The sequence below is a fragment of the Hetaerina americana genome, unplaced genomic scaffold, assembly GCF_022747635.1.
Source record: "Hetaerina americana unplaced genomic scaffold, ioHetAmer1.1.p SCAF_16, whole genome shotgun sequence".
Taxonomy (NCBI): domain Eukaryota; kingdom Metazoa; phylum Arthropoda; class Insecta; order Odonata; family Calopterygidae; genus Hetaerina; species Hetaerina americana.
The window spans coordinates 5,928,359-5,956,195 of NW_027286719.1; the positions used below are offsets into that span (position 1 = coordinate 5,928,359).

General features: G+C 43.9%; 1 protein-coding gene across 5 annotated transcripts in view; it reads left to right on the forward strand.

Annotated features, from left to right (window-relative positions):
* The first annotated feature begins 556 nt into the window (after nucleotides 1-556).
* The window catches only part of how (protein held out wings), a 96,203-nt gene continuing 68,922 nt past the window's right edge, over nucleotides 557-27,837 (forward strand). For all 5 annotated transcript variants that reach the window (XM_071584055.1, XM_071584058.1, XM_071584054.1 and 2 more), the window contains exon 1: nucleotides 557-809. In XM_071584055.1, coding sequence (XP_071440156.1) covers nucleotides 677-809 — 133 coding nt within the window. In that variant the 5' untranslated portion in view covers nucleotides 557-676. The remainder of the gene's footprint in view (nucleotides 810-27,837) is intronic.

A 27,837-nucleotide genomic window follows, 5' to 3' on the forward strand; every position in this document is an offset into this window, starting at 1 on the left:
CGACCTTCGGGTTGATTACTGTGTTTATGGTTTATATATATATATATATATATATATATATATATATATATATATATATATAATGAAGGTAGCTTTGTTGTTTGACACCAAGTCCGTTGAGGATGAGAGGCAGGAGGAAGTAGGATGCTGCCACTGGACCATTGAATTATTTTTCCCTCGCCCTGAGGATTCAGAAAAATTTCCGATATTAGCCTCAAACAAATGACCGTCGCTTTTCGCTGATGTTTATCACAAATTCGCTAATAATATACCTAGTACTTAAACAGTATTGATATCTAGTAGAAAGAAAATTTTTGGCAGATGTTGGCGCTTCGCAGTATCGTTGTAAATGAGTAATAGCTCTGTTTACTTCTTCGGAGATCTAATACACCGTATACGGTAGCGCGCCACACCGCGCTACCCCCACCCCCGGTCCCTCATCCCATGCGCTTCGAATGCTTTCATTTGTGGACGCTGAAGGGGGATGGCGCTAGCGCTTCCATCCACTCCCTCTGCGGCTCCACGGCTTGTTGCTTCCACTTGACTAGTTGAAATCGTTTCCTGGCAGTCGTCTGGTGAAATTCGTGACGGAAGGTATTGATAGTAGTGACTCTAGCGCTTCAAAGTTGGGGGGTGCTGTGGGCCTCGAAAGACTAAATTATCACATTACAGCTGCATGAAGATGTGTGAAAACGCCAACATCAACACGCAGAGTACAGCAGATTATTTAGCGCAGCTATTGAAAGATAAAAAGCAACTAGTTGCGTTTCCCAATGTTTTCATCCACGTTGAAAGGCTCCTCGATGAAGGTAATGTGAAGAAATACTCTACTACTAAATGCTTTTTCTTTGGATGTGGGATGTGTTTCAGTCGAGCGTAATTTGTGCTTGCTCATCTGAAAAATTTGTGACTGCACTATCGTTGGATTTTGTGTAATATAAGAATTCCTGTGTGCATTCGATAGTGTATATAATTTAGTGAAAGTGTTGTTGGATTTACAATTTAGTAACCCAAAAATAAAAAAGTTTCGCCTAAAATAATTTGAAGCCGTACTTTTGCGTATTTTATCTTGTTGTTGAAACACTCGTGCCATTCGAATTAGTGTAAGTATATTGGAGACGTGAATCGTGATATTTAAGGAGACTGCATTCAAGAATTGTCGCAGTTATGTATTATAATTGATTGAGAAGCTATCTTACCCTTTGAATTTAGCGCGAAAATGTGCAAGACGTGCGACGTCACCTATTAGTCAACTATTCGTTATGTTCTTTAATATTTCTCCGTTTGAAAGTAAATAGTGATTGAAAACTAAATATGTAGTATATTTTTTGCGAATAATATGTTTTCGTTGGTTAAGCACATTCTTGTAGAGTATATCGGTAAAACTATAGTACGTGGCTTGGACATCTAGACAGAATTCCGTCGGGAGAATGGATCCCATTATATCTCAAGGTCCTTGTGGTTTTCGGTCTGTTGCATGTAGTCACATTTGTCTCGTTTCCATGTTGAACATTGAATTACATGAGAAAGTCTCTTTCCTGTGTGTGCAAAGAAGACTGAGCGTTTTAAATTTAGTAAGCGTCTTAATAAAATGAACCTTTGTCTTGGCCATTGAACTTTTTGTACTGAAGGCGATTTAGTGCATAGCTTTCTAAATCTGCGTTCGTTGAATTCGTGGGAAGTATAAACATTCGTTACCATGGTAGCTGTAGCTCTTAACATCCTACTTTTATTTGTGAATTCCAACGGAAGGTGGTGGATATCTGTGATAAATGTGTTCAGTATCTTAGCAATGCGTTTCCTTCCAGTTCAGTTTTGCAAAGGGTTCCTCGGCATCCCGTTGAATTAGAAGTCTGTTCTCACCCTTCGCCGTTTCTACTGGTTTTTCTCTCTCGCCTACCTGGCGTTCGGCTTCCACCGGTTCCCCCCCCCGTCCAACCGCCGCTCCCTCCCGTCCCTCCTCGCATCCCTCAACTACCCCTACCGAGGTTCCGCCTCTCTCTCCCTCTGGCCGCTCCTACCTCACCTTTTCACATCCCAGCGTCGCAAGACTATTGGAATGGCGTAATGCATTGCGCCCGGTTTTGGGTTGCGAATTATACTTTCGCACAGCTGTCGAATATTAAGGCTACGCAGGGGTAAGGTTTAGCCGCGAAGCTTCGAGGATATGTTGACAGATTCCTTTGCTACGAGAGCCCTGTTTAGCCCAGAATTTTTCCTTATATTCTTAATACTGTATTTTAAATCTTTGATTTAGTATTCTTGTGGTTCTGCCACACCCCATCACTCACCCTCACCTGGTCATTGGCTCACCCGGGACGCTACTTCCGCTCTTCGATAGTGGGTCGTTCGTTCTACGCTCATGGCTTTCCATGGAAAATGCATTTCCACGTTATTTGTAGTTGCCGTGGCACATATTATGTTATTTTTGCATGAGTCATTAGTTCTCTGTTTTATTAAAATGACTTATTTCTGTGGGGTGGATGCGAGTGGAAAATTTAATTTCACAGAGGGGTGGTTGGTACGTAAATAATTTTAGTGTCACCACACAGTCCACTGGAACTTGAAATTATGTCTGCATTGTTTCTGAGCGAGTTATGCTTAGCTGTGTGCTATGACGAGTTTCCGTAATTTTTCAGTGAGTACGGAACACACAAACTTAAGTATTAATAACGCAGTGCCATTCCCAAAATGTGTATTGTCCAGTAGTGTTCCATCACAGTGACTCGATTCCCATTGAGTTGACGAGCCCCGTGACATTTAGTTTTGCATTTCAGGAAATGTATACCTCAAGAGTGGGATTTAGATCGTGATTATTTCCGGATTTTGAGTGTGAGTAGTATTTGGGAACTTGTATGAATTAGCCTCACTGCAATAATATCCTATATCATAAAGTAACCTCAAGTCATATAAGGACATTAACCGAATTATTTTTTATATTAGAATGGCTTCTCAGACTTATAGTTTTTTTCTGGTCATTGTTGAAACTCCAGATAGTTTAATCTCGGTGTGTACTTCCCACCATTATTTTCACGAAATTAACTTATTTTACAAAATACTGGTGATAGATTCTTCGTGTAATCGCATGGTGGAACAATTATACGAAAGTTTTTGTTTAATATCTGTATGCTGGACCACTATGGACATCGTCTCACACATTTTGAGCCCTCTAAATCGGACTCATTTGGAATTGGATTTTTTTTATGATAAGGAAGATATATAAGGATAAGACCGCCGAACCTCTGTGCCCGATGTATTAGAAATACCTGGACGTTTGGCCTCGAGAAAATTAAATCCATGCATAAATATTTTCTACTGGTAGGTAGGTTTTTCAATATTAGTTTTGTCCCTTTTCTTGAACAAAATGTGAAGATATATCCCCCAAATTTCTACGTACTGTTAATGATAGTAGAATCAGAGACATTAATTTAAGTTTGGCATTGGACTCCATGCAATTTGTGTCTTCAGGTTTACTAAACTTATTGGCCAGTACCTCTGGTGTTAAAAAGCCAATTTTAATACTTTTCTAGAGGTTGGCTTGGAAATAACGTGGGCTCTTTGGACGGAAATGACTGGGAATTATTTTTGGCCGATAAAATTCATTTTTACTCACTAAAACGGCTACCACTCATCGGTATTCGTTACTTTTACATTTTGTTTCCTAAAATAAGTGAATGTTTTGTTTTCTAATTAAAATTCATCGCTGTGTTGTCGGAAAAATTCTTTATCAATTGCATATATCTCAGACAAATGTGAATATTAGATTTAATCCAAATATGAGCCACATCACGTGCACCGAATGTCTTCAATTGCTTGGTATTGTCCAAAAATGGTTTTATGGTGACTCAGTACTGCAGTATGCCGCTGCTTGCCGTTGTCTCTCGATACATGTCGTTTTTGGAGAAAAAAATTCGCCTGAATTTCCGTATTTTCCGTTATTAGCCGTCTCAATTTTTCGAATGAAATAGTCATGAGGCAGCTCTCCAATCCTGAAAATGAGTCATCTCTAAAAGCAGCCGCTAGATGATCGGGCCACGAGCCAAGCTTGTGGAGGCCCGATTTTCCAGATTGTGAACGTGTCGACGATGCTCAGTTCTACATTTCGTTGTAATAATCGATTTTTCGGTGGAAATTCATAGCTGTCGATGTTGTGTTTACAGATAAATCAATTTATATTTTTTTCGATGTGTATACAATTATTTGACTGGCTCGTTAAAGTTAGTACAGAAACCACTAATTGTATAGATTATTAGTTGGGCATATAGTTTATGCATGCATGTAATTAGGTGAATATGAACATTTTGCTGCAAAGACGGTTTGGGTTTTCGCATGCAATTAATTTCAATGGGCACGGAAAAATTAACGTTCTTGCGAATCTTGAAAATATGACATTCGGTAGTTGATTTCGTCTACCATTTTGTGATTGCACACGCTTTCTGTATGTTTCATACTTAAAGCAAATATCTATTGGATATAGTAGCTGTGAAAAGCGGTGCAATTTAGACACCATAAACTTAAAAAAATGATTATTGACCCAAAATATAATGAAATAATCAGTCAGTGTGTGGTTAAATCTCATCGTATTTTTGCCGAACCTGCCCCTTTGGTACCTATAAGCAGATGTGAGCAGCTGAGAATCATATTTTGTTTTGGCGTAGTAAAACTTGATAATCATAGTACGCTAAACTCAATACAAATTTGACGTCAAAATGGAAGTTGCCACGACACGTCCGCTTGAAAAATAATTTGTGTCCAAAGTTGAGTTCCTGAAGGGGAATACCATTCAAGTGTGTTTCGACGGCTTCCCTTCTCTGTCCGTGTTTGTGGTTCCTTCCCCGCATGTAGCTCGTTTGGTGGAGCTCCTGCTGCTGTCCAAGTGCTTGCCCAGGGAGTGTCTAGGAGGTTGCCATGCCTCCGCTCATTTTTTGGTTTGCGAGGCCATATCGCCGTAGAATTGAGTAGACTATTGCGTGCAAATATTTTACACCAAAGATAAACATGTATGAAAACGTAGAGATGACACATGTTGGAACCCTTGCCTCCTGCCATTTTTGACCGCAGTTCTTCTGCTCTACCAACTTCTGAATTCGTCTTTTATGGCTTTCAGTTGAATCAGTTAACCAGTTATCATTTCCGTGTTTACGGTCAAGGTTACTCAACGATAGCTATCAGATCTAATCTTCTGGCCGCACAAATGCGTTTCTTCTAGAAATTATTACTCGATGGACTCCTCAAAAAGGCACGATTCCTAAGGTGAAATAAAAACTGTCCTCATGCATTGCCAGGCGTGGTGGCGTTAATTTAATTAATATTTCGTTTCCGTATCCATTTGTTTTAAAAACTTGTGACGTACCGTGGACTCTTCAATGTTTGTTGCATTTTTTGTTTTCTAAGTATGCCTCTGCCTGGTGCAAGCTTTCGCAATTCTCCCGCACTGATGGTAAGAATGAGCCATGTCGAAGTCCTCTCTCGCATGGCTTGAAGTAATTGGGAGGCAGGCATGCAAGGGAGTGGCCCTCTCGCACCATGAGGGTTGGCCATGAATTTCTTTTATCATGGGTTTTTTTGTGCTATGGTTCTATTATGATATGTTGCGGATTACATCGAAGCTCGATTCTATCTCACAAGGAAGCAATGCGGTGTAATCGTTCTCGACGTTTTATCTATCTCTCGCTCTTAATATGTATGTGCGTTGTTATTTGCCCGGGCTTCCGAAATTACCCAATTGCATGTTGAACCACAGTGTGTAATCATTTAATTACCGCTACTCATTTCCTTATTTATTTGCACTTGATAAAAACAGTTGCATGCATGAGCTACACGAACCCGAAGATATGATAGGCGAGGGGGTCGATGATATCCCCTAGCGCTTGACCTCCATTTGTTTGTGTTTTCCCTAGAAGTTGGGTGTACCCGAATTATTCAAGTGCAGGAACAAACTTAAATTTAATTTTAGTTAATTAAAAAGAACGAATTAAAATGACTCCGCTTTGTCACCAAAAAAATGACTTTGGTACACGTTATGGCTTTGCGGGAGGCAGCAGTTGCCGAGTAATGAAACTTACTATTATTCCAATCCCTGAGTAAACACTGACCGATTTCAATGGTTCACGTCCTCGTCATTTTTCCGCATGAAAGAGCACCACATTACATAATGTAGTGCTCTTAACAGTATTGCTTTCCCTGCCATGTCTGCTATTAATTTCCCCCTTCCATCCCTCGTCTCTCTCCCTGGGGGGGGGGGCTCCCGCTACCTGCAGCGTTGGGTCGAATTCCCTGCCGTTGTCCTTGGGTTGGGAGACCGTGGTATGTCCATGTGGTAGTGGGATTTCGTCTTCTCACTTTTCCAATTCTAGCTTGCACATTATTGGATACATTTTTACTGCTTCCTTAGGTGCAATTGTTTGTCAGTTGACAGGATATGTATTTGAATGCGTGTAAGTAGAAAGGATTTTTTATGAATGCACCCGCCTCTGTGGGTATTGTTTTGCATGTGGTTTTTTCCCTTCGACGGGTGGCGACCTAACACTCCCCGCCACACGCCCTTGAGGCGGCTCGCGGGATATTCTGTAGTTGTAGATACCATGACGAAAAAGAGAAAAATGAGCTCATCTCTTGGCATTGTGAAAATATTACACCGGTCAAGGTTTGTTGAAATATTCATTGCGATGTTTTGTTTTTTATTATTGTGTGTTGAGAATCGCCAAGTATTGCGGCAATTGTTGGGTGGAATGGAGTGAGTCTCATGCATCGACATTTTTGCGGCTGCATCTCGTTTATTTGAATCTGATGAAAGGGCTTCTTCGTGAGCCAAGTTTGGAAAGCCACCGGTCAGTTTCCATCTTGGCGGGCCCGGGCTTGAAAATTCGAGTGAAATATCCGCTAATAGTGTGAGGAGAGGGAAAATTGAGCGCAGGCCTCTATTTAACAGGAGGGAGAGAGCATGGCTTTGTGGTGCACCACTGGAAGGTTGGTGAGCTCCGCTTCTAGTCTGGCTCCACCCCTTGGTACGTATCGGCACGCCCCTGTGTTGCCACGCCCCCTTCCCTCGATTGACTTCGCCCATCTAAACCAGGAGGTCGAGGGGTCGGCCGAGGGCTTCCTCTTAAAGTTGGCATCCGGCGAAGTGAGTTTGTTCCGTTGGAGTTGAGACACGGGGCTCTTGTTTCGTCAATCGGACGGGCGGGGCGCGCTCGTAAACGGGGATGGCTGGTCGCGGGCTCGCACCCCGTTTGATTCACTGTTTATATGTGGGAATTGAAGTTCGTGGTGTCATATGTCGCTCTTGCCCCTACCTTCAAGAGCTTCCGGTTCCACTCGCTTTCAGCACTCAATAGGCACTCGAGTCGTCGCCTTTTTTTTGTTGCCGACTCAATAAATCGCATTGCTAATAGGGATGGGTTGCTTTTATTTCTCGTCACCTCGACCCCATTTTCCTGGAATACAGCCGATCGAATACACCAAGAATCAAAGTAAAAGAATTTCATACCCTGTATTTAGTGAGTTGGCATCTCGTTTAAAGAGATGCAACCGGGGCGTTTTTGCTTTGCAATGTTTATTAGAAGTCATATTCAATAGGCTGCTTATTGTGTACTGCAGTTACAGTTTTCGATCTTTGAGTAAATAAGTATGTTTGCTTAGACCTCTAATACTTGAAAAACTATTAGGGTCATTTTCTGTACATGAACGACCTGCTGCTCGTATGCTTACATTAATGACGCTCCAAACTTAAGAAAGGTAATTTGGGGTATATTTGATGAAACTATGGCCATATATGTTTATACGAAGTCTTGAAACGGTTCATCATTGCAAAATATTTTGCGAGAAAATCCTATAAATTTATTAATAATAGGTGAATGGGAGAATTATGTGTTAACTCTCTAGATCCACGACGTTTATGTCCCCGAGTGAAATTGATTGAAGTTACCGAAACCGGCAAGGCTTAAATTAAATTAACGTTACGGGATTGTGATTTTGTGCTTTCATAATCATTAGTTTTATTAACGTTAACCTCCTGTGAGGAAGGCTCAGTTGTCATTATCGCGTGTGGAGCTATTGTCAGCATCGTTTATTATATTGCAATGATTCATTTTTGGGATTCATTGTGGCCACGATGAGCCATTGGAAATAATATCCATCCTCGTTCCTGTATGACTTGCGTCGGAAGTCAGGAAAACAAGAGCGATGGATTCAGAAATAGGATTTGGGTGAGTGATGGTAACAAATCTTCGAGGCACGTGGGACCATCCTCCCATGACCCCCGCAAGAATTTAATGAAGAATAAATGATAGGAATGTGGAAGCATGTAGATGTAGCCGGGTTTCATGGTGGAAGAGACGGAATCAGTCTCCTCCATAGTTGCAAATGATTTGGTGGTCGTGGCTGGGGGAAGAAGAGGAGCAGTTTAGGGAAGTGTCGTATAGTTAGGAGAGGGGCCGGAGGGGAGGTGGACTCCGGTCCCTCCGGAGCCGAATTTCGCCCAGATCGAAGAGGTTGATGGCATGCGTGTGGGCACCGTAATTTATTTAAGAGGGCCCGAGGAAATGAATGGAATGGGCGGAGTTGAATTGTTTATGCATGAAATTATTTAAGACGACTTAATTTTTCTCTTGATTAGTGGAAATGAAAAACGTTGCACCGTAGCGTGCACGTGTTCGCGCATGGGTGGAAGACTGAATGAACTGGATGAAATGCCTGCCTTGTCGTTCATTGGCTGACCTTTACCGCATGGCGATTATTATTTGGCGTCTGCGTCCTTGAGACAAGCGCGTGTGGACCGACTTCCGCCGTCGGTCTCGCGGTCACGGCAGGTGCAATTTGATCCAACCTGCTTAGTTTCTCCGGACGCAGCGAAGAAGAGTAGTAAGTAATCTCTTCCCCACTTATCGCGGAAAAGACACCCCCCTCCCCTCCCCCGGGCAGAAGTGCATCATCGGTGCTCCTGTGATAACCGTGCCGAGTGGCAATGGTGCACGAGATCCTTGGGTTTGGCTTCCGCCGCGGAGACGCGCACAGCCAGCCATTGACCGGGGGTCACTATTAAAAAAAAATGCTTGGGTCATGTTAGCGTCGGGTCAGAATGATAAGGAGGGGGAGGGGGGGGGGGGAGGAAAAAGCAACAGTGTTGTCGGGCCCCACGCCATTGGCTTCGACAGCCCCGCGCGACAGACCAGCAGTTGACCTCCGTTCGAGCGTAAGTATAGAACGACTTATTGCGGGTCAGGGGCGGTCGGTGAACTCCATATCTAGGATGGCACCCTTAGGAGCGGCCAGGGGTCGGATGGAGGGCGGCGACGAAGCCCTTCCTCGGAAGAATTTCCCACGCCGCGTGGCCTTTCCGTGTCCTTTTGGAGAATGGAAAAATGCGTTAATGTGTTAAAATGGTATGGCGCCGTGAGTATGAAGTACAGGGCATTGTTTTGGGGAAGTTGTGATCTTGGGAGAAATGTCTAGTACTTGAAGTGGTGGGGCGGCTCATATTATCGAGCGGTGCCGTGAATACATTTTTAGTGTTGAGTCTTTGAGTGTAGTTAAATTCGCGAGGCTAGACGGCTCTTGAAATCTCGTAATGAAACTATGGGGTATGTTGCTTCTGTCCATCCACACAGAATGACTTCATGTTGCCGTTAGGATGATGTAATAGTCGAGCGAAGCTTTCTAGGTGCTTCTTCCAACCAAAATACCGTCGGATTACGCGACGGATTTGTAGCATTCATTTTTGCGAAAGGGTGGGCCCAAGATTAAGTATGAATGCTTCAGTTTACCCCCTCCCCCCACCCTTGCGGCAGGGCTTCGGTTACAAATTCGCTAGTCTCTTAAATTCGCTAGTCTCTTGTCTGTACAAGTAATTTCGCAAGCGATTCGAAAGTGAGTGCGAGTGCGCTATACTTTTTCTGGTAATTTCCGGCACGTAATTGTGCGTTTAGTAGCAGCGCGTATGCAAGTTCGTTGTCATCCATAGTTAACTTTTATTTCGTCCGTGGGCACCACATTTGTGGATGGGCCGGATTGAAAGTAGTGACATTTTCTGGAGCCATTTGCAGTTCAACTCGCATGTGATGGTGAATATTAGTGGAAGCCGTTCGCTGGTGTGGAGATGGAATAGACGTTGCGCTGTCGGCCGTGAGGGGCAGCACGCCGAGCGCATGAACCCGGAGTCTCGTCCGAGCATGTCCGAGATCTTATCATATAAATTAAATGATCATCGTGGCCATGACCACGTCATTTTTGTTCTATTAAAAATGTGGAAAGAGATTCGTCTGGTGTGTCCCGGGGGTTTGGCCCCCGGTCGTGGGCCGGGCACGCTGCGACTCGTGTGTGGGCCTGTGTCGCCGGAGCGGTGAGGAAAATCCCTCCCCGTAGCTTTGGTGCGAGTAAGGTGTGGGGATGTAGGTCAACCAGGCACAGTCGCTGGCCACGAAAGCCCTTCGCACCGGTTTCTCCCCCCGCTACACCCAATCCAGCTTGCCTCTAATGTTTTTTAATTATGTGGACTTGGCATTTGGCTGAATTGTTTTCCCTCGAGTGGCGAGCCTCGTGGATAGATAATCTTTTCACGCCTCGCTCACTTGCTTACTCCGTCGGGGAGTTTTGAAGGGCAACGAGAGCCTAGCATTGGACGCCAGCCTTACGGCAGGAGAAGACCAGGTGGATCAAGTAGAAAATGCGAATCTCTCCGTCTCTCCCCCTCTCATTCCCCATGGATTACTTTTCCCTTGTTTCTCTTCGTCGGCTCGTGGGAAAAGGACGAATTGGCCTTGTTTTTTCGCTGTCAAATCGCACGCCAAGGGGTTGTTGATACTGCGCTTGCTTCGGATGATGATATGGCCGCATGTGGCGACCGACACTCGGGCGAACACGATTAAATCGCGGAATGTGCGAGTGTGCGTTGACCGTTAATCCCTCTTCAGCCCAAGCGTGTTTGGCGGGTTTTGAAAGGAAGAGGGGTGTCGCTGTGGTTGGTACCTTTGCGGTTTTGCTCCGCTGCCGAGACTGGAGTCGCGGAGTCATTTAATTAGACTCTCTCGTCTTGACTAGCAGCAGTGGTGTGACCATTTAATGTTTTTTTTGTGCCCGGTTGGCTCTTGACGTCGGCTGGAGGTCGGTGTGCCTTCGTTGACATCGTATCCTGGGGGAGGGAGTTAGTTCCTTGGGAGGCGGCTTTTATAAATAAGGCAAGGTGCCCCCCCCCTGTCAACCGGGTTTTGTAGAATTTCGTTCGTGTTAGTTCCACGGGATGAATTAATGCAACCACCGAAGGACCAAAGCAGCCGACCGAGCTAACTAGCGAATAAATGACTTTTTGCGTAGCTCCATACTTAGTGTTTGTGTTTTCGTATCCGCCGGTACTAAATACATGGATTTCATGCATCCGTTTCCCCGCATTAGATAGCCTCGAGAACAGGGGAGCGAGAAATTTAACTTGGTCCGAGACAGTTTCAAGCTGGTGGTTACGCTATAATCGAACGTGACGTGGGGAACACATGACGTCAGCATCCGAGGCTTTGCGGGTGGGAGGAAAAAATTCAAGTGCTTTGGCTAAGCTTCAATAATTATTGTAGGGTATATATTTATTAAAAAGCCTTTGCGAGTTAAATTTTCCGCTTGGTTTTCCATTGAAGGTTGGCGAATTCTTAGGAGTTTTGGAAGCGGTGGTGAGACTGACAGCGGGACTAAGGTTGAAGACAACATGGAACCCGAGTCAATTTCTCAACGAAAATTGGTGTGAAAAGGCTTTGCATTGCTCACTTATAAATATTGCCATTTTGGTTCATTGTCAGGAGGCTCCGACATGATTTATAATATTAGCTAAGTTATTTTATAATGGAATGAAAATCGAAATGGAGCAAAGGGCGTGGATTTTGCGCGGGGTAACAAACGTTAATAGGAGGTCCTTGATTAATTTCGTTTTGTTACCATTGGAAGTACATAGTGGGAGTTCCTAACTAGGAAAATGAGACCTGCTCTCTGGTGGCGAAAATGTTCGGAAACTTTTCCGGTCATTAAATTTTAAGTTTTAACTTAGTGGATGAGGGTAAGAAAAATATCTACTCGGACTTCATTGATTGATGCCGAGGAAAACACGCTGAGAATATGTTTAAAATATATTAACTATTCATGGCCGAGGGCGTTTGCCTTTCGAAATGAGCAGAATTTTCAAAAGCGTGGTTTGGAGTTTCACATAAAAATTGCGTTTACATTAAATTAAAAAATGAAAATATAACCTGGGTGTCCTTTTGACCCTTCGCGCCCGTTGATATTTAATAGTGCGGCCCTTCCCGATTTGGGTGAAATTGTGCAGATGAGACTTCACCTTTTTGAAATGAAGCGGGGAATGGGATGTATTCCTTTTTAAACATCTAGCTCTACTGGTTTGGAAGCGGGGCTTCGGAGGTATCCCGAGCAAGTGGGGAATAAATGGTCTGCGTTCTCTTACCCTCGGACCGCCCGAGTTAGCCCTCGCGCGCGTTCATATCGAAGACCATCGTCGACGTACTCTTCAAACGTGTGTATGGCCTCGAGTTGAACTTCAACCTTCGATGTTGGTCGACTGCCGTGTCCCTGTCGCAGACTTCGACAGCAACGGAATTAAAAGATGCTTGAATAGTGTCGAGATGAGGGCATGGCATGGGGAAATAGAGCGGAAATAGTACCCTTACGCGCATCTTAGGAAACCTTCGCTGGTCCCCCGGGTCGGAGCACCGAAATACCTCTCTCGGTGGTGGCGGCGGCCTTGCGGTGGCAGTACTGTTCAGTCGGGATGGGGGAGGTAGGCGGCCTTCCTCCGAGTGGCGGTGGACTGAACAATTTCAGTTCGGGGAGCGGAACGAATTGCTCGGCTCACGAGGGCGACCCCTCTCGCCCGCTCCCTCCGACGCGCTCCCTCCGACGCGCTCCCTCCGCCGCGCTCCCCGGAAAGTAAAAAAGATGATTTCGAGTCACCATCTGGCGGAAGAAGAAGAAGAAAACTCAGCAGGGGGGGGGGCACTGCGTCTCCAAATATATACAACCGAAGAAAAAATCCACAAATAATGGCCGTGAGTAAAGCTGCGCGTTTATCCAGTTAAGCATGGAATCGCAAAGCTATTAGAATGTGTATCGCCAATCAGTGCAAACTCAAATACCTACCTGTTCATTATTTCAAATCGACTGCATCGCTATCATGTTATACCGATGCGTACAGTCTAAGAAGGGGACACGTAAAAATGATGCAAGTGTTATGATACCGACTCGCTTCCAAGATTTAAATAACACTGGAATGCAATCTTTTTATAGTGACGTCATCACTCACCTCTTCGAGTCCTCCCCTGATTGACGATGACCGAAACGTTTTCTTCTGTTAATGTGCGTGAGGACTATTACAATAGATTATTATAATATACTCGGCCTGGTTTCTTGAAGTTGGATTTTTCTCCCCCCCCCCCCCCCCATCGGTTAACCAACTCTTTTGTTTACTCTTAACCCAGCCGATGCGGGGATCGAGATGGTGCGGGGGCTAACGTACTGGCTTCCCACCCAGAGGGCCCGGGTTCAAATCCCGGCGGTGTTGAATATTTTTCAGAGGTATCTCGATCCCTACTTGAGGTGCTTTGTGGAGGGCACTTTGAGTGAGTACGCCGTCCGTCGGATGGGACGTTAAACTGAGGACCCCTTGGCGCCTTTCGCAAAGAGTAGGCTAATGCCGACGCCGGGTTTCTCTCCACCCTTCATCCTTTCCTATCCATCCCCTATGGCGCAAATGACCTCAGCTGTCGGTCGCCTCCCCTCAAAACTACTACTCCCCAGCCGATGCGTCAACGCGCTCAATTCAAATGGACTCCAGACAGACTTAATTAATATTCAGCCGACGTAATTGTGAAAAGCTCGATAGTCGTTCGACTCGTTTAATTCGTCACTTTTTAAAGTTATCGTGTACTACTTATCGTGTGGAAAACGTAGCCGCCGTCGGAGCGAACTCGAGATCATTTCGCTCCGATTGTTCGTGTGGGAGTTCCAAGCAGACCAATTTCGAAGCTTACGCAACACTGCATAATCATAGTGTAAACTGGCTGGATGATGCCGAACTCATCCATGTATGTATAGTTAATTTCCCAGCGTGCTTTCCGAATATCCGATCTCGCTTAATGGGCCTACGAAGTCGAGACTTTGCATGCTTAGCTTATGTTAGGGCGTGGGGCAGAACCTGTACGAATTAGATCTGCAGCTATCCCGGGAGGAAAGGTTTCCCACGTCTCCCATTCGGTAGACGTTTGTAATAGTTTTTCGTCCATACTTGAAAGAGCGGAGTAATGAAGCTGGTGTCATAAAAATATTAAAATGACTTATTTTGCGAGCGTCGGGAGTTATTTAATTTTTTGAATTATGCGTAAAGAACTGCACCTTCATATATCGGAAGGATACAGTAACGTGTGGTGCACGCGAACGACAATGTAATGAAATTGAGAATTCGGTCACGGAGGAGAAGGCAGAGCATGGTTAATTTCGATAGATGGAAGCTCTTAAGATGGATGCTGTTACCTCGGGTAAATGGGTTGGTTGAATTCGTAAACCATGAGTTCGACTGTACTTTGTTTCCATTTCGCCGAAGTCGCTTGGGCATTTGAATGGAGTCGTCGATAGACGCAATCAGCAGTGCAAGCCACTGATTTTGCGTGTGTACACGAACCCTGCTTGGAAGGACGATCTAGTGAACACACAAAGCCTTTTCATTCAGGGGCAATCTGGTTTCAGTTCGATAGAATGGGCGAACTGCGAGTCGACTCATCCGTTTATCTTCCAGGGTGACATCCTCGCCATCGGGTCGGGACTTTCGGGAGATTAAGGGATTGGAGTAACGTCGCTTGGCCACTCCTTACAATAGAATAATAAAAAGAAGTGCGAATGTAATTTAGGCTCCTGATTGTTTTCGAAATTGATTCAGACTGATGAAAGATTTTTTTCTGCTATAGTCCACTCTTCAATCGGAATGCGCAAGGGAAGAATGGCGAATTATGCACGTTGTACTTAAGTAAATGTTTAACGAGTTCCTAACTTCACCGAGGGAAACACCGATCGTTTGATGCGCCCATGACTAATAGTTGATGACTATGCGGAGTCGACGTACGGCCACATTTCTGGGCAATATGAATGCATTGTAAAAATTTATGACCGAACTTAGTTTTTCTTCAACTCATTGGATATTGAGTAACTAATATTTCTAAAGTGACTTCGGTTTCTTACTATTATGATTTCTGATTGTTCGGGGAAAGAAAGGGTATTTGTACTGATCTGTCATGGAATCCATCTCCCTTATTTTGCCCTCACTCCCTTATGAATCCATCGAATAAAATTTGAGGTAAAAAGAATTAAAAACACAAACAGGGTGTATATTTTATTAATATAGTGTATCTTATTCATATAGTGCTTCCATAGACTAAGGTAAATAATAATATATAAATATTATAGCAGCTTAAATAAAACATGTACAGCATAAAATAAGGAAATATCAAAAGAGAAAAAATAATTAAATATGAAACTAGATTAGAGAAAATAGTGGCAAATTAGATGTGGAGACATTCTTCACTTATTGCGACAGAAAATAAAACATAATTAAAGGGCTTCAGGCCTATAGACGCCAGAGGTATGTAGAAAGTGCCCAAATCACGAAAACTACCAATCAAAATTGCAGAAATTGCGATAAAGCGTTAGGAGGCATGTACTTAAATAAAATAATTAACGCGAAATGTTATTTGATAGATTTAGGTGGTTTGTAGTGGTCGCCCAGTACTAAACAAAACGTCGAGTCTTTCGAATCGAGATTTTGTGGAGGCGATATTTTCAATTAAGTCTCGTTTTCGAAGTCGATATTCCATTTTGTGTGCTCCTTGTTTCATATGTCCTCTTAAAAGGTTTAATTTAATATTGGCGATTCTCTGACTCACTCCTTGATCTTTCCTAATGTGATATTTTGGATACGTGCTATTCTTCGGTTTCTCTCTCTCGAGGCGCTACGCATTTCCCAAGTGTTTGTGTGCATGGTCCCCGTTGAGTATTGGACGTCGAGTTCGACTACCGTTGCGCTGGGAAGGGATGGAGGTGGGGAGGTAGCCGGAGGGGAGCGTGCGCAGGGTATTTATTGCTTGCTGCTCCTTCGGCGGAGCTCAATGCCGTAGAGGGAATGGCTCGAGTTGAATACTTTTTATCGAGAAAACGGACAGCCGATTATAAAATGAATCATCGACCATTAGCATGTTCTGTTCTTCGTATTGAGGTTGCCGATTGAATTTTTCCCCATATTTAAAAAATAACATATAGGGAGAAACAGAACAGTTCCAGCCTTAACTTGGTGGCATTCCTTCATTGTGAGGGTAGAAAAAAACTTTGCACTTCCGCTAAAAGTCTGTTTTATGTGGAAGTGCAAAGTTTTTTTTCTACCCTCATACAGGGAGGAATTCTACAGAGCGTGTTTTTCCAGTTTCTGGTCGAGTTGTCCCATGTCCTTCTCCTGGTTCTTGTTAAAATGGGGTTTTTAGCTATGAATCTCGAATTATGGCAGTGGAATAGGTATAGCGAATGAATTACTGATGAGATAATTTTCAAGCCCCAAAAATAACAAATGTCGGTAGCAATACGGAGAGAGGAGCTCGCGAATGGGGGAAGTGTTTCATTTTAAAATCGGCTTTCGAAAGATCTACCTCTCTTGTGTGTAAATCTACGCAATTTTTCGTAGCACAAGGTAAATCTACGTTGAAATAATTTTAATTATCTGTAGGAAAAGCTTCATTTCCTTCGGCATGAAAAGTTAGGGCTCGCCCCCGTTGTCCGTTAATAACAGCTGTTAAATTTTTTGTATGGAGTGTCTACATACCATATCCTCTTGTCTGTTTTTGCCCGCGCTCGGGGCATGTCTTGGCAATGCTTTCGCCACAGAAAACGACCTTTTGACGGCGGAAACAATTAGTGCATTAATAATCGCTTTTGTGGACCGTCGCCCGGCTCAGACATCTGCTTCGAGCTAATGATTACTCATGAATAGTTCAAGCGGAACGCCCATTGTATTTCAATAATCCATGCAATATATATATATATACACACGAGGGTCATCCGGAAAGTAGTACCCGTTCGTGAAATAAAGACACAAAAGTAAATATTAACAAACATAAAAAATTTTATTTGAAAGAGGATATTTTAAACTACTTCTCAACATAATCTCCAAGCAAATTAAGGCATTTGTCATAACGTGTGACAAGTTTCTGTATTCCTGCTGCATAGTCCTTCGCCGCCAGCTCATTGAGATACGCGAGGGACCCATCTTGCACAAATTTTTGCATAATGCAGATGGTGTTTAACAATTTCATGAACAATTGTTCGAGAAACATTGGGAAAATGCTCACAGATGTCATCAATTGTGACGCGCCGATCGTTCCTCACGAATTCGTCAACTGAGCTCACCAGTTGGTCTGTAATGACAGACGGTCTCCCCGAACGCTCATCGTCGTGTGTGTTCCCCCTCCCCATGTTGAAGTTGCGACACCACCGCCGAACAGACGACTCGTCCGTTACATTGTCTCCATACACCTCCTTTAATTGGCGATGAATATCACATGGGCGAACGTTTCTTGCATTGAGGAATTTAATCACTGCCCTCACTTCACAACTGGCGGCGTTCTCAATTTTTTTAAACATTGTAAACAATCACAGAAACAACACAGGCAATGCTAGCGTCACGCAACTTGGCTCAGAGAAGGCAGACAAGCCACTGAAGCTATCTGACCTCGTCCAGCGGCTACTCGCGTCGTCAGCACTTCATGCGGCACGAACGGGTACTACTTTCCGGATGACCCTCGTGTGTGTGTGTGTGTGTATATATATATATATATATATATATATATATGTATATGTATGTATATGTATGTATATGTATGTATATGTATGTATATGTATGTATATGTATGTATATGTATGTATATGTATGTATATGTATGTATATGTATGTATATGTATGTATATGTATGTATATGTATGTATATGTATATTCTTTGGATATATAGTATAAACATAATCATTGCATCAATAAAGAAATATATACACGGGTCGTGGTAGTCCAGGGGTAGAGCGTTGGATTACTGACCGGAGGGCCCGGTTCGATTCCCGGGCAAGCCTCTTGGCACCTGCAGCTATGTGATTTTTCGGGTACCAGATCTTCCTGGGAAACCATAGCCGGCACAGGGAAAGGAGCTGCCCCCCTACCCTGACGTGTGAATTTCACACTCCGTCGGGCTTAGTACTGGGTGAACTCTACCATCACCTACCAAACCGACCTTCGGGGTGAATACTGTGTTTATGGTTTTATATTTATGTGTATAAAAACTATCTGCATATATATATGTATATACATATAATTATATATATGTATATAAACATATATATATGTATATAAACTTATATATATGTATATAAACATATATAAATGTATATATACATATTTGTGTGTATATATATACACATATGTATGTGTGTGTATATATATATATATATATATATATATATACATATATATATACATATATATATATACACACACACATATATTTAATGTGTTTATGGTTGTATATGTATAATGACTGTTGTTTTTTAAACTTCAAAATGCATATATTCTGTTAAGTCATCTGGTCTGGGCTCTGGCAGTGATATTTCGTAGTGATTAGTGCTGAAATAAGTGTGTAAATTCTAGCAGATTGCCGTTTCGATGACCTTATGACCTGGAATAAGGTAGCCAACGATGATGTCACCGGTTCAGCCCCTCGGTGATGCTTCGTGCATGGCAAACGGAATGAGCTCTCAAGAAAGAAAGCCAAGGACAGTTTTTCGCTGGCTAGTATCGAGTACTGCCCGAATGCAAAATAGTGTTGCCCAAGTTTTGACTTGCAAATCAAAGCTTCTCAATTTTGCCATGCCTAAATTTGGAAGAGAGGATAAATTAGAGACATTTTTTCCGGAACATACATTTTGATCCATGAATAAAAATTGAGCCCTGTGGGTGGTCTTCAGTCTCAATTTTTGACTATCTGTCGATTGCTTGACTCGTAGTTCGTGGATATTGAATTTAATGCGAAATCCTAAGAGATTCTGAATTCGCGGTTAGGCCATCTCATTGCAATCTTGACTCGTTTCCCGTTCGATGTGCGAGAAGTATGGAGCGGGAGAATTCCGACGGGTATAATTCCTCTCCTTTTCGTTTGAAACCGATGGGCGAGGCGTCGTGTATTGTTGCCTCCCTCCACTTGCCACGTATTATCACCCGGGATGTGCGAGGCCGTCGACGGAGCGGCGGCGACATCCGATGCGCCATCATCGCGTGCGAATCCGCGTGTGCGGCATTGTCGACTCGTCCCGTCGCCACCCGTTTGGACTGTATTCCGTCTTGTTGGGGACACTTGTATCGTTGGATTCGCGAAGGAATGTCGCGGATTGAGCGTGTGGGAGGTGGGGGGTGTAATATTGGCTCCTTAAGCCGTGGCTGTCATCCGTTGGTGCGCCGGGGGAGGGCTGTCGAGGGAGACTTGGCATCACGGCGATGCTTGTTCTTCGGCCTCGGGCCTGGCGGGGAGAGGGAAGGCCGATAAGAGGTGGAGGCGGCAATCTGAGACCGGGGAGAGAAAGGGGAAACATTGGTGGGGCGGTTAGGGAGTGGGGACGGGGTTGTAGTGACGTCACGGAGATGGAATCCGTCCCAAGGTGGGCCCCCACAGGTAATTCTGACGAATGAATGACGTAAAATTCTTTATATGCCCGCATCATTATATCCGTGTGTTCATCTGCGCGCGCACTGGTCGTGGAGCGCGTCTGGTTTTCGCTTTTTGCCTTACGTGCGATTTCCATCCTTTTTGCTTCACACGGACCGGGGACTTTTTCCCATTCACTGGGGTTTTTTATTTGGAATCTTCGTCCATCACCCCAAGAGAGGGAGAATTGATTATGGGAAGGGAATCATTTTTTTTTCTTAAGCTACGGGAGCAAATCGTGAAATGTTGAAATAGGATCACGCTCTTACTATGGGGGGGCGGGGGTAATTCAGCGAGCGGTCAATTTTGTTGATTCGTAGATCTGTTTGTAAATAAAAAGAATATAAAATGAATAAGATGCTCGCTCGAAGTTTAAAGGTAAAAATATATCATATTTTGGTGAAAATTGGTCTCGCAAAAGAAAAGACTTCGTTCTTCCACTTGCGTATGTGTGGAAGAACAAAATATTCTCTTTTCCGATATGAATCGCTTCCACAAAGAGGCACTTCAAACCATTCTATGAAAATTGGTCATAAAATGGAAAATGTGCGACTAATCGAATTCGCCACCTATTTGGAATGATTTCGAGTCTCATGTTGTGCACTTTGCTCTTCCCAAAACCCTATTATTAGGTCAATTTAGTTGTTATCGGACACATTGGGCAGTCTCATGGACGGCACTGTCATGGCCGTGCACAGTTTATTGACGTGTGTCTGTCAGTGTGTCATGTCTATGTTATAGATAAAACGTCCGCGCGATCGGAAAGGAGTCGTATGTGGATGGACGAGACCGATTGATTGGTTTATATATTGACTTGAGGAGGACAGTAACTGTCACCGTTAAAATTTGTGTTCCAACGATGCCCATGTTTAACCATCCAGTCTGCTGTATTCAAATCGGCTTGATTCTAATTTCTCTAAGTTTAACACCTGCGTCATTGTCATTGTTATTTTAAGAATCACTCTATTTTGACATTCTGGTTTTACTTACTAGCTATAACAAACGGAAATAATAATTTTGAAGAGTATGAAAATGTTTCATTACGCCTACTCGTAGTCGTACTTGAAGAATTTTTCCGAGTTCCCTATGAATTCATTGTGGCTCGTGGGATTGGAAACATAAGGAGAATACGAACGTGGGTGCCTATTATCTTTGAAAGATCGCGCGGCTCGAGATCCTTAGTAAAAATATGAAGGGTACGGGAAATATTTTATTTATCCCATACGCTAAGATTTATACAAAATGGGGCATCACGGCTTTTTCTTTTCTTGCCGTACGATGGTATCCCACGGTGGGGAATGAAACAGTGTTGTCATGCTAAAAGCTTCGCATGGGTATTCCAGTGGCTTTGACAGTTCCGAATTGGAGAGCCGTTGTCCAGTGAATTTCGGCCGGGAACGACAAAACATTATTGTATCGCCTGATAACCGTCGGCCGTAAACGAGGGACAAGGTAAGCACTTACTTATCTTTTAAAATGCTAAGTCGGGAAGAGCTCACTCGGTGGAGTGAGTCTGATTTTTAAAAAATGAGATCACGCCGGGTCACCCAACCCGCATTTTCTACGAAAATTCTTCAGAACCGGTCGCATTCTTTATTGATTTCCATGGCAATGACGAAATGTGTATATCAATGGGAGCGGAGAGGAAAGAGAAGGGCTTTATAAAGAAACGCAAGGAGAGGGGTCTGCTTCCACATCAGCCTCGTTCCGCCCCTTTTTAATCTAGGGTCATCTCCCTGGTGCCCGCCGAACCCCGAGTGATGCTACGCGTGACCGCGAAGTCGCCATGTGGGTTTCGCGCGGCCGTCGGTGATTTGCCCTCGATCGGTATTCCTTGTGTGGGTAAGAAAAGGAAAGACCCGAAGTTGAGCTATTATGCAACAATAATTAAATATCTTGAGGGCATCTTGTTGATCTTTCGTTTGGTCGGCCTTAGAATGCTCGATAGCTCAAATTTCGTGATTTGTCGCGTCGTAAATAAATGCGACTCCACGGTGACCTGCAAGTTCGGAGAACGGCTTCCTCCCTAATGGTGGCTGTTGGTAGGAATGTGCTCTGGGCACGCAGATTTTTCCCGATCACGAGAAATAATGGAGTGTTTTCCTGTAGAGGGCGGCGGTCTCTTGTTTCTCTTGACGTGGCCATCGCGGTATTTGGACAAAAGTTCAAATGATATATGTTGGACCGGTTATTACTTATTCCGATGGCAACGCTACTCCCAACACGAAGAGTTTTCCCAAAATTCATGGTTGCTGAGGTAAATGGTGTTCGTGTGCCGAGGTAAATGTTTAAATTTATTGTTGGGAGCGGAAGGTTCCTTGGGACAGGACAAGTTCATGCTTGTGCCATGTTCGGTTTACTTTTTAGACGAAGCGGCCGCCCCATAATCGGGCAAATACGGTACACCGGATGAGCTCGCCATTGAAAACCAGTCGACGACAGTTAGATTCCGTTGTGCGTTCCACGAATCGTTCGTTCACTCCACGCGTCTGAATGCGACCGGGTCGGCTCCTTCTCTGTCGGTGGCCTCTGCCTGCGCATCCCACTTGCCAAGCGTTGTCGCTTTAACCTTCCAATTCCATCTTCCTCTCTGACGATCTTAGGACATCAGGCTGCCTATCGACTAAAATGATTTAACAAAAGAGTGGGGAAAAATCTCTTTCTATTGCGAAAATAGGCCATTTCATGAGATTTGGGCAGTTCCTAGGATTTCTCAGTATGAATTAATGTATTCTTTAGTTATACATATATAAATAAATATATATATATATATTTATTTATATAAACGTAATGGGCAGAATACCTTCTTCTGTCGTTCGTCTCCTGGCCCCGAACTGTTCGTGCTTTTTACGAAAATGCGTCAGTTATTTTATTTTATTACTATTAGTATTTTACAGGTTAACGTCTATTATGGAGTGAATGTCTAAATGAATTAATATTTATATTTATTTGTTAATGCTTCTAGTGATAGCTATATTGCATTTCGTATACGCTCGGAGCATGCCCACCGGTGGGAGTTCGTGGATTTAGAAAACAGTGGCCACCCAATGAGGAGCAGGAGGGTCATGTTGGAGACCTAGTTCCGGGATTACATTTATTTTGATTAATAATATTCTGTCGAATTTTGTCCATTTAGAAAGTTCCTTTGGTTCATTTAAAAAGTTCCTTATGTCAAATATATACTCGACCATAGTTGATGTATTCTGACACTTAATTAATTTTTTAGACACTCCCCATTAAACCCTATTCTCCTGGGTGTATTTCACAGCTAAGGTAGGCTATGGCAGGCTTGGATGCAATTTGGAAGACGTGTAATTAGGTAGAGAATGACGCTGGAGGTGTGGGTACGCATTGTTTAATGCAGTGAGCTCTTGTAAATGAAATGTTTTCGTCGAGGCATTGTCTCGTTATTCACTCCCTCCCTTAACTTCCCTGCTACTCCCAAGGTTTTAATCAGCAAGGTGGTGGTGTTCTATTGCTCTTTGCCTCGAACAGGTCGTTAAAGAATAAATGGATTCGCTTAGGGAATTGAGTTTTCGAACAGATAACGCTCAAATGGAAATGGCCGAGAAACCTCATCATCCTCCCTCTAGTGTATCCATGCGAATTTGTCTGCGAGGCATTCGTGTAGATCTTGTTCACACGAGGCAGGGGGCAGCTAGTTATTATGTAACAAAAATCACATTTTCCCCTACCAAGATTTTCTATTATATATGAACGTCGTTCAAGAAGCAGTCGTCATCGCTGCTCGACGGAGCTCTCTCCTGGATGGAATGAGTGAAATCGTAAAAGCGTTCGTTCATTGAGAAGGAAATGAATTACAGGAAGCGGGGCTCGGGTTTTTATCGCGTCCCGAGTTTGAATCTCGCGATGGGAATTCCGAGGCATTCTCTCTCTTCAGCGCGCGCGCGAAGGATGCAAAGCCCGCGCTCATAATTGAAGTCGGAACATTCCTCTCTTTCCAGTTTTTTGTGCTTTGTTTCCCGTGTGGACGCGTCTATTAATTCCCGTGGTGGTTGTGTAATTTTCTATGTGGCCATCAAGATGTCATGCTGCCGTAGTAATCAACCGGAAAAATGGTTCTATAGTTGAGGATAGAGCTCGCGTGGTACACACGAGCCGAACTGCGTATGTTACGCGGGCCTCATGGAAGCGGGAGAGGGGAGGCATCCGTATTAATTTAGATAAAAATTAATTTCTTTGCTCATATCCTGAAAGATCGCCCTCTCTTAATGTGAAAATAGTTGGTTTTGGTTTTTGAATCGATTAGTGCTGTGAATTCCAAGGTGTTAGAAAGAAGACTTGTAATTTCCATAAATATATTTGTTTTCACGACCCAGGTTTCGATTCCTCGAGAGTTATTGTGCTGTGGAGATGGCTCGATATGTCGAAAGCCAGGTCGCACACGTGAAATATATGTGTAAATTATTATTCTTCTCTCCGTTTTCTTTTTAATTTCGGATAATGCGCACAAATTTTTAGAACGAGGCTTTGAAATTTGTTCCAAACTGTTACTATGTATGACAATATTACTTGAGTCGCCTCAATTGTTTGTGTTGGCAACAAAACATTTGTGTGTTTCGTGTAGTTGCGTGAAAATGTCGAGGTTGTGAGATTTTATTGAAGGAAATAAAAGTCGAATTTGGCATTATTCACGTAGTGGAATTTCTGGGTGGCAAGACCTATCCTTGGCTACATGTTCCATGAAACGAGTTATCATCGAGCAAAGCTTGGACGAGACACCGTCGTCAAACATTTCTCCGAGTGAGGGTGGGCGCGTTAGCCATAAAATAATTGGCCCGTTTTCGCCAATAAATGTCAGTATCCTGGATCAGTCTCGACTGAAGTCAATTTATCATTGAGAATCAATGTCGTTATTCCCTCGCGACGGTTCCCCTTCGTTCCTAGTGAATCCATGAATCGGCGCAACCACAAGACGGGCTGGGGGTATAACTGGTTAAAGGTCCTGGTCGGAACTCGGGAGATACGGGTTGGGCAGCCTCCATCACCCTCAATCTCCGACGCATGGTTGCACATCCCGCGTTCTACAGGGTTTAAACTAGGCTCAGCACTTAGCACACAATTTTCTTTTGAACTGCGGACTTTTTTTTCTGTTGACAATTTTTTTTAGTTGTTAAAATTTACAGAAGCCAGTTATACCTCGCAGACATGAGTATAATTTTGATTCTCTGTGGAAAACATGTGGCAATTACCACATCAGGCAGTTGCTGACTTTCTTTTTGAATAGTCGCCAATATTTCTCCACTTGCGGATCGGGTGTAGTGGAGGAGGAGGGGCGGGGGGGGGATAGCACCAGCTCCCTCGAGCTGTCCGATCGCTGGCTTGTATCGCGGGCACCCTTCACCCGAGTGGACGTTGGAGCTTGGTGACTGTGGCGGCAGTTTGCACCCAGCATTGCCTTATGGGTGAATTTTTTTGCTCATCATCTCTCAATCCATTCCTTGCCAGAAACAACATTTATGGTGCTGGTGTGCGAGGCTGCCCCGTGCCTAAAATGCGTGCGGAATGGCCTTTGGTTTGGAGTGAATTTAGTCGGGTAGGGCCGAGAAATTGGAACCCCCCTCCTGAGAGGAACATTCGTGTTTGGCGATAGTCAGGTCTGATCGGTGGGAGAAACATGGCCGGCATGCCGCGTGAATTTTTTCGAAAGAGGTTCTTTACCCCAGGCGGGGATGAATTACTTTGTGTTCCAGGAGTATGACTAGCAATTCAATTTTGGGACGCCGGGAGGATGTGGATTTCCGAAACGCTGTCTCCTGAGGGCCCGAGAATCGAACTCGGGCCTTCCCGTCAGTAGTCCAACGCTCTACCCTTGGACTCCGTACGACTTGGGCAGGATACGCCTGGATATCACTTGACTATTTTTGCACATTTGCTCAATGATTCCTCGGTCGTTACAGAAATCCGGATCCCTTACCCATTACCTGGTGTGCTTACACGCCCTACCTCGCACCTTTTTGGTGAATCGCGGGGTATTTACTAAAAGCAGATGAATTCCCAATGGTAATATTTACGCCTGTTGGCCATTTTAAATCCATAATATAAGTCGCACGTACGTTTGCTCTATAAATCTACCAGATATCCTGCAAGCCACCGGCAAGGTGTGTGGCAGGGGTTCTATCTTCACAAGGAATGTACAGAATGCGAACACACAGTATTGCCTCAAAATAGAAAAGTTAATGTGCATCCACATCTACATCTACTTAACACGCCGCAAGGGCGTGTGGTAGGGGTTGTATGGACACCTCCCGTAAATAAGAAAGAAAAAAAACCACATGCTGAAGGCACAAATTTTTACCAGACCCAAACAAAACATGGTATACATTCATGCGAGAACACTCACACCCCACGGACATGCAAACACTTACTACCAACTAACATAAACATGCAACTGCAAATATAGCTAATATCTTTGCAATGTGTAATTTTGTACCGACTTGTAAATTCAATATTTTTAAAGTGAGTCCGGTTTCTTAATACTATGATTTAGGATTATTCACGGAAAGATTGAGTATTTGTATCCATCTGTACTGGAATCTATCTCCCTTATTTTATCTCTGTGGTCTGATCTACCTAGTACATATGACCCCTCAAGCCGCCACAAGGGCGTGTGGTCGGTCACCATCCATTCTCTGTTAACATGTATTAAAATAGTAAGCATTTCTCCGAAACAAGTGAATTGCGCGCATTTTTTCCCCACCATTTCTCGTAAAGTCATGCCACAAGAGTAATGTGCTTTTTGTTGATGATAGCCTCAACTAGTTTTAATATATTTGTACAGACGCATGCGTGCGTCAATCGCATTCCCACAGAAGCAAACCCGCAGAGTCAAACACTGAAATACGTATGCCCATGCACACACGTACATGTACAAATCTTAAAAGTATTTTTGTTTATATACTTGAATAATGATTCTATTTCACCCTTAGTGAATGCGAGTAGTAGCTGTCACGGTACCGAAAGAATTTTTTCGGGAAAAATAGCTTAAACCTCTCTCTCGTGCGGTATAAATTCCGGCGCCGGTGGCGGCGGGGTAACGTCCTCGCTTGCCAACGCAGAAGTTCGATTCCCGCCTAGGTTGGTTTTCTAGGGTTTGCCTGATTGTAATTGTGTGCATATGTTGATGGGTTGGTGGAAGGAGAGGCTATGAAGTCTCAATCTTGCTCCGACGAAATCATTAAATACATATCTCTATAATCTTGATTATGTCTTCCATAATAATGTGGGATTATTGTAATGTACTTGTCTTCGGAAAACCGATCGGTCTTAAATTTAGCCGAGCGAGTGTCTAAAATGTAAGCTTCGCTTTTGGACGGGATCCCACCCGAAATCTTTCAACAATTCTGTCATGCTCTTGTGCCTCGCAAAGGCGTTTGACGTGGGATGGATCGGTGTGGGTTGGTGTGTAACAATGGTGGATGCCGAAAGGGTCTAGTAGACGGATATTGTCCTCATCGGGTTTTCCTGCCTGGCATTTTGGGCAACTCTCTTCAAAAAGCGGGTTCCTTGGGATGATCTGACAACGCTGTTCCCCGAGTCGCCGTTTCTTGCGATGAGGGAAGCGTGCCCCTCTCATTGACTTGACCCCCGGGGGTGCGGGTTGCGCTGCGAGGGGGCCGGAGGGAAAGCCTGGCCCCGTCTGTGGAGATGATGGAGGGAGGGGGGGTGAGCAGCGGCTGGGTCCCTCGCTCCCGAAATGTCCATTCTTCGTGCACTTGCACGCATGGCAGACGGGGGGGGGGGCATCTTTAACGGTCCTCGGGTGCCAAAGTTTTAAGACCGTTGGAAGGCTTTTCTGTGGTAATTTCTTTGCCTCCGTAGTCCTCCTTTGGCATCCAAATCCACAATGCGCGTTGCAAACCGCAGGGAGTGTCTCATGATGCTCACTGCGAAAGCCGTGATGTAGATTTATTAGTTAATAGGCGCTTGAGTTAGCTAGTTTTAACATTAAAAAACACAAGGGAGAAACAATGATACCGAAATGGGTCGGCCCTTGGGAAAATAGTGAGGAACATGCCAGTTCCCCCCTTAACTCTCTCCATCAAATAATTGG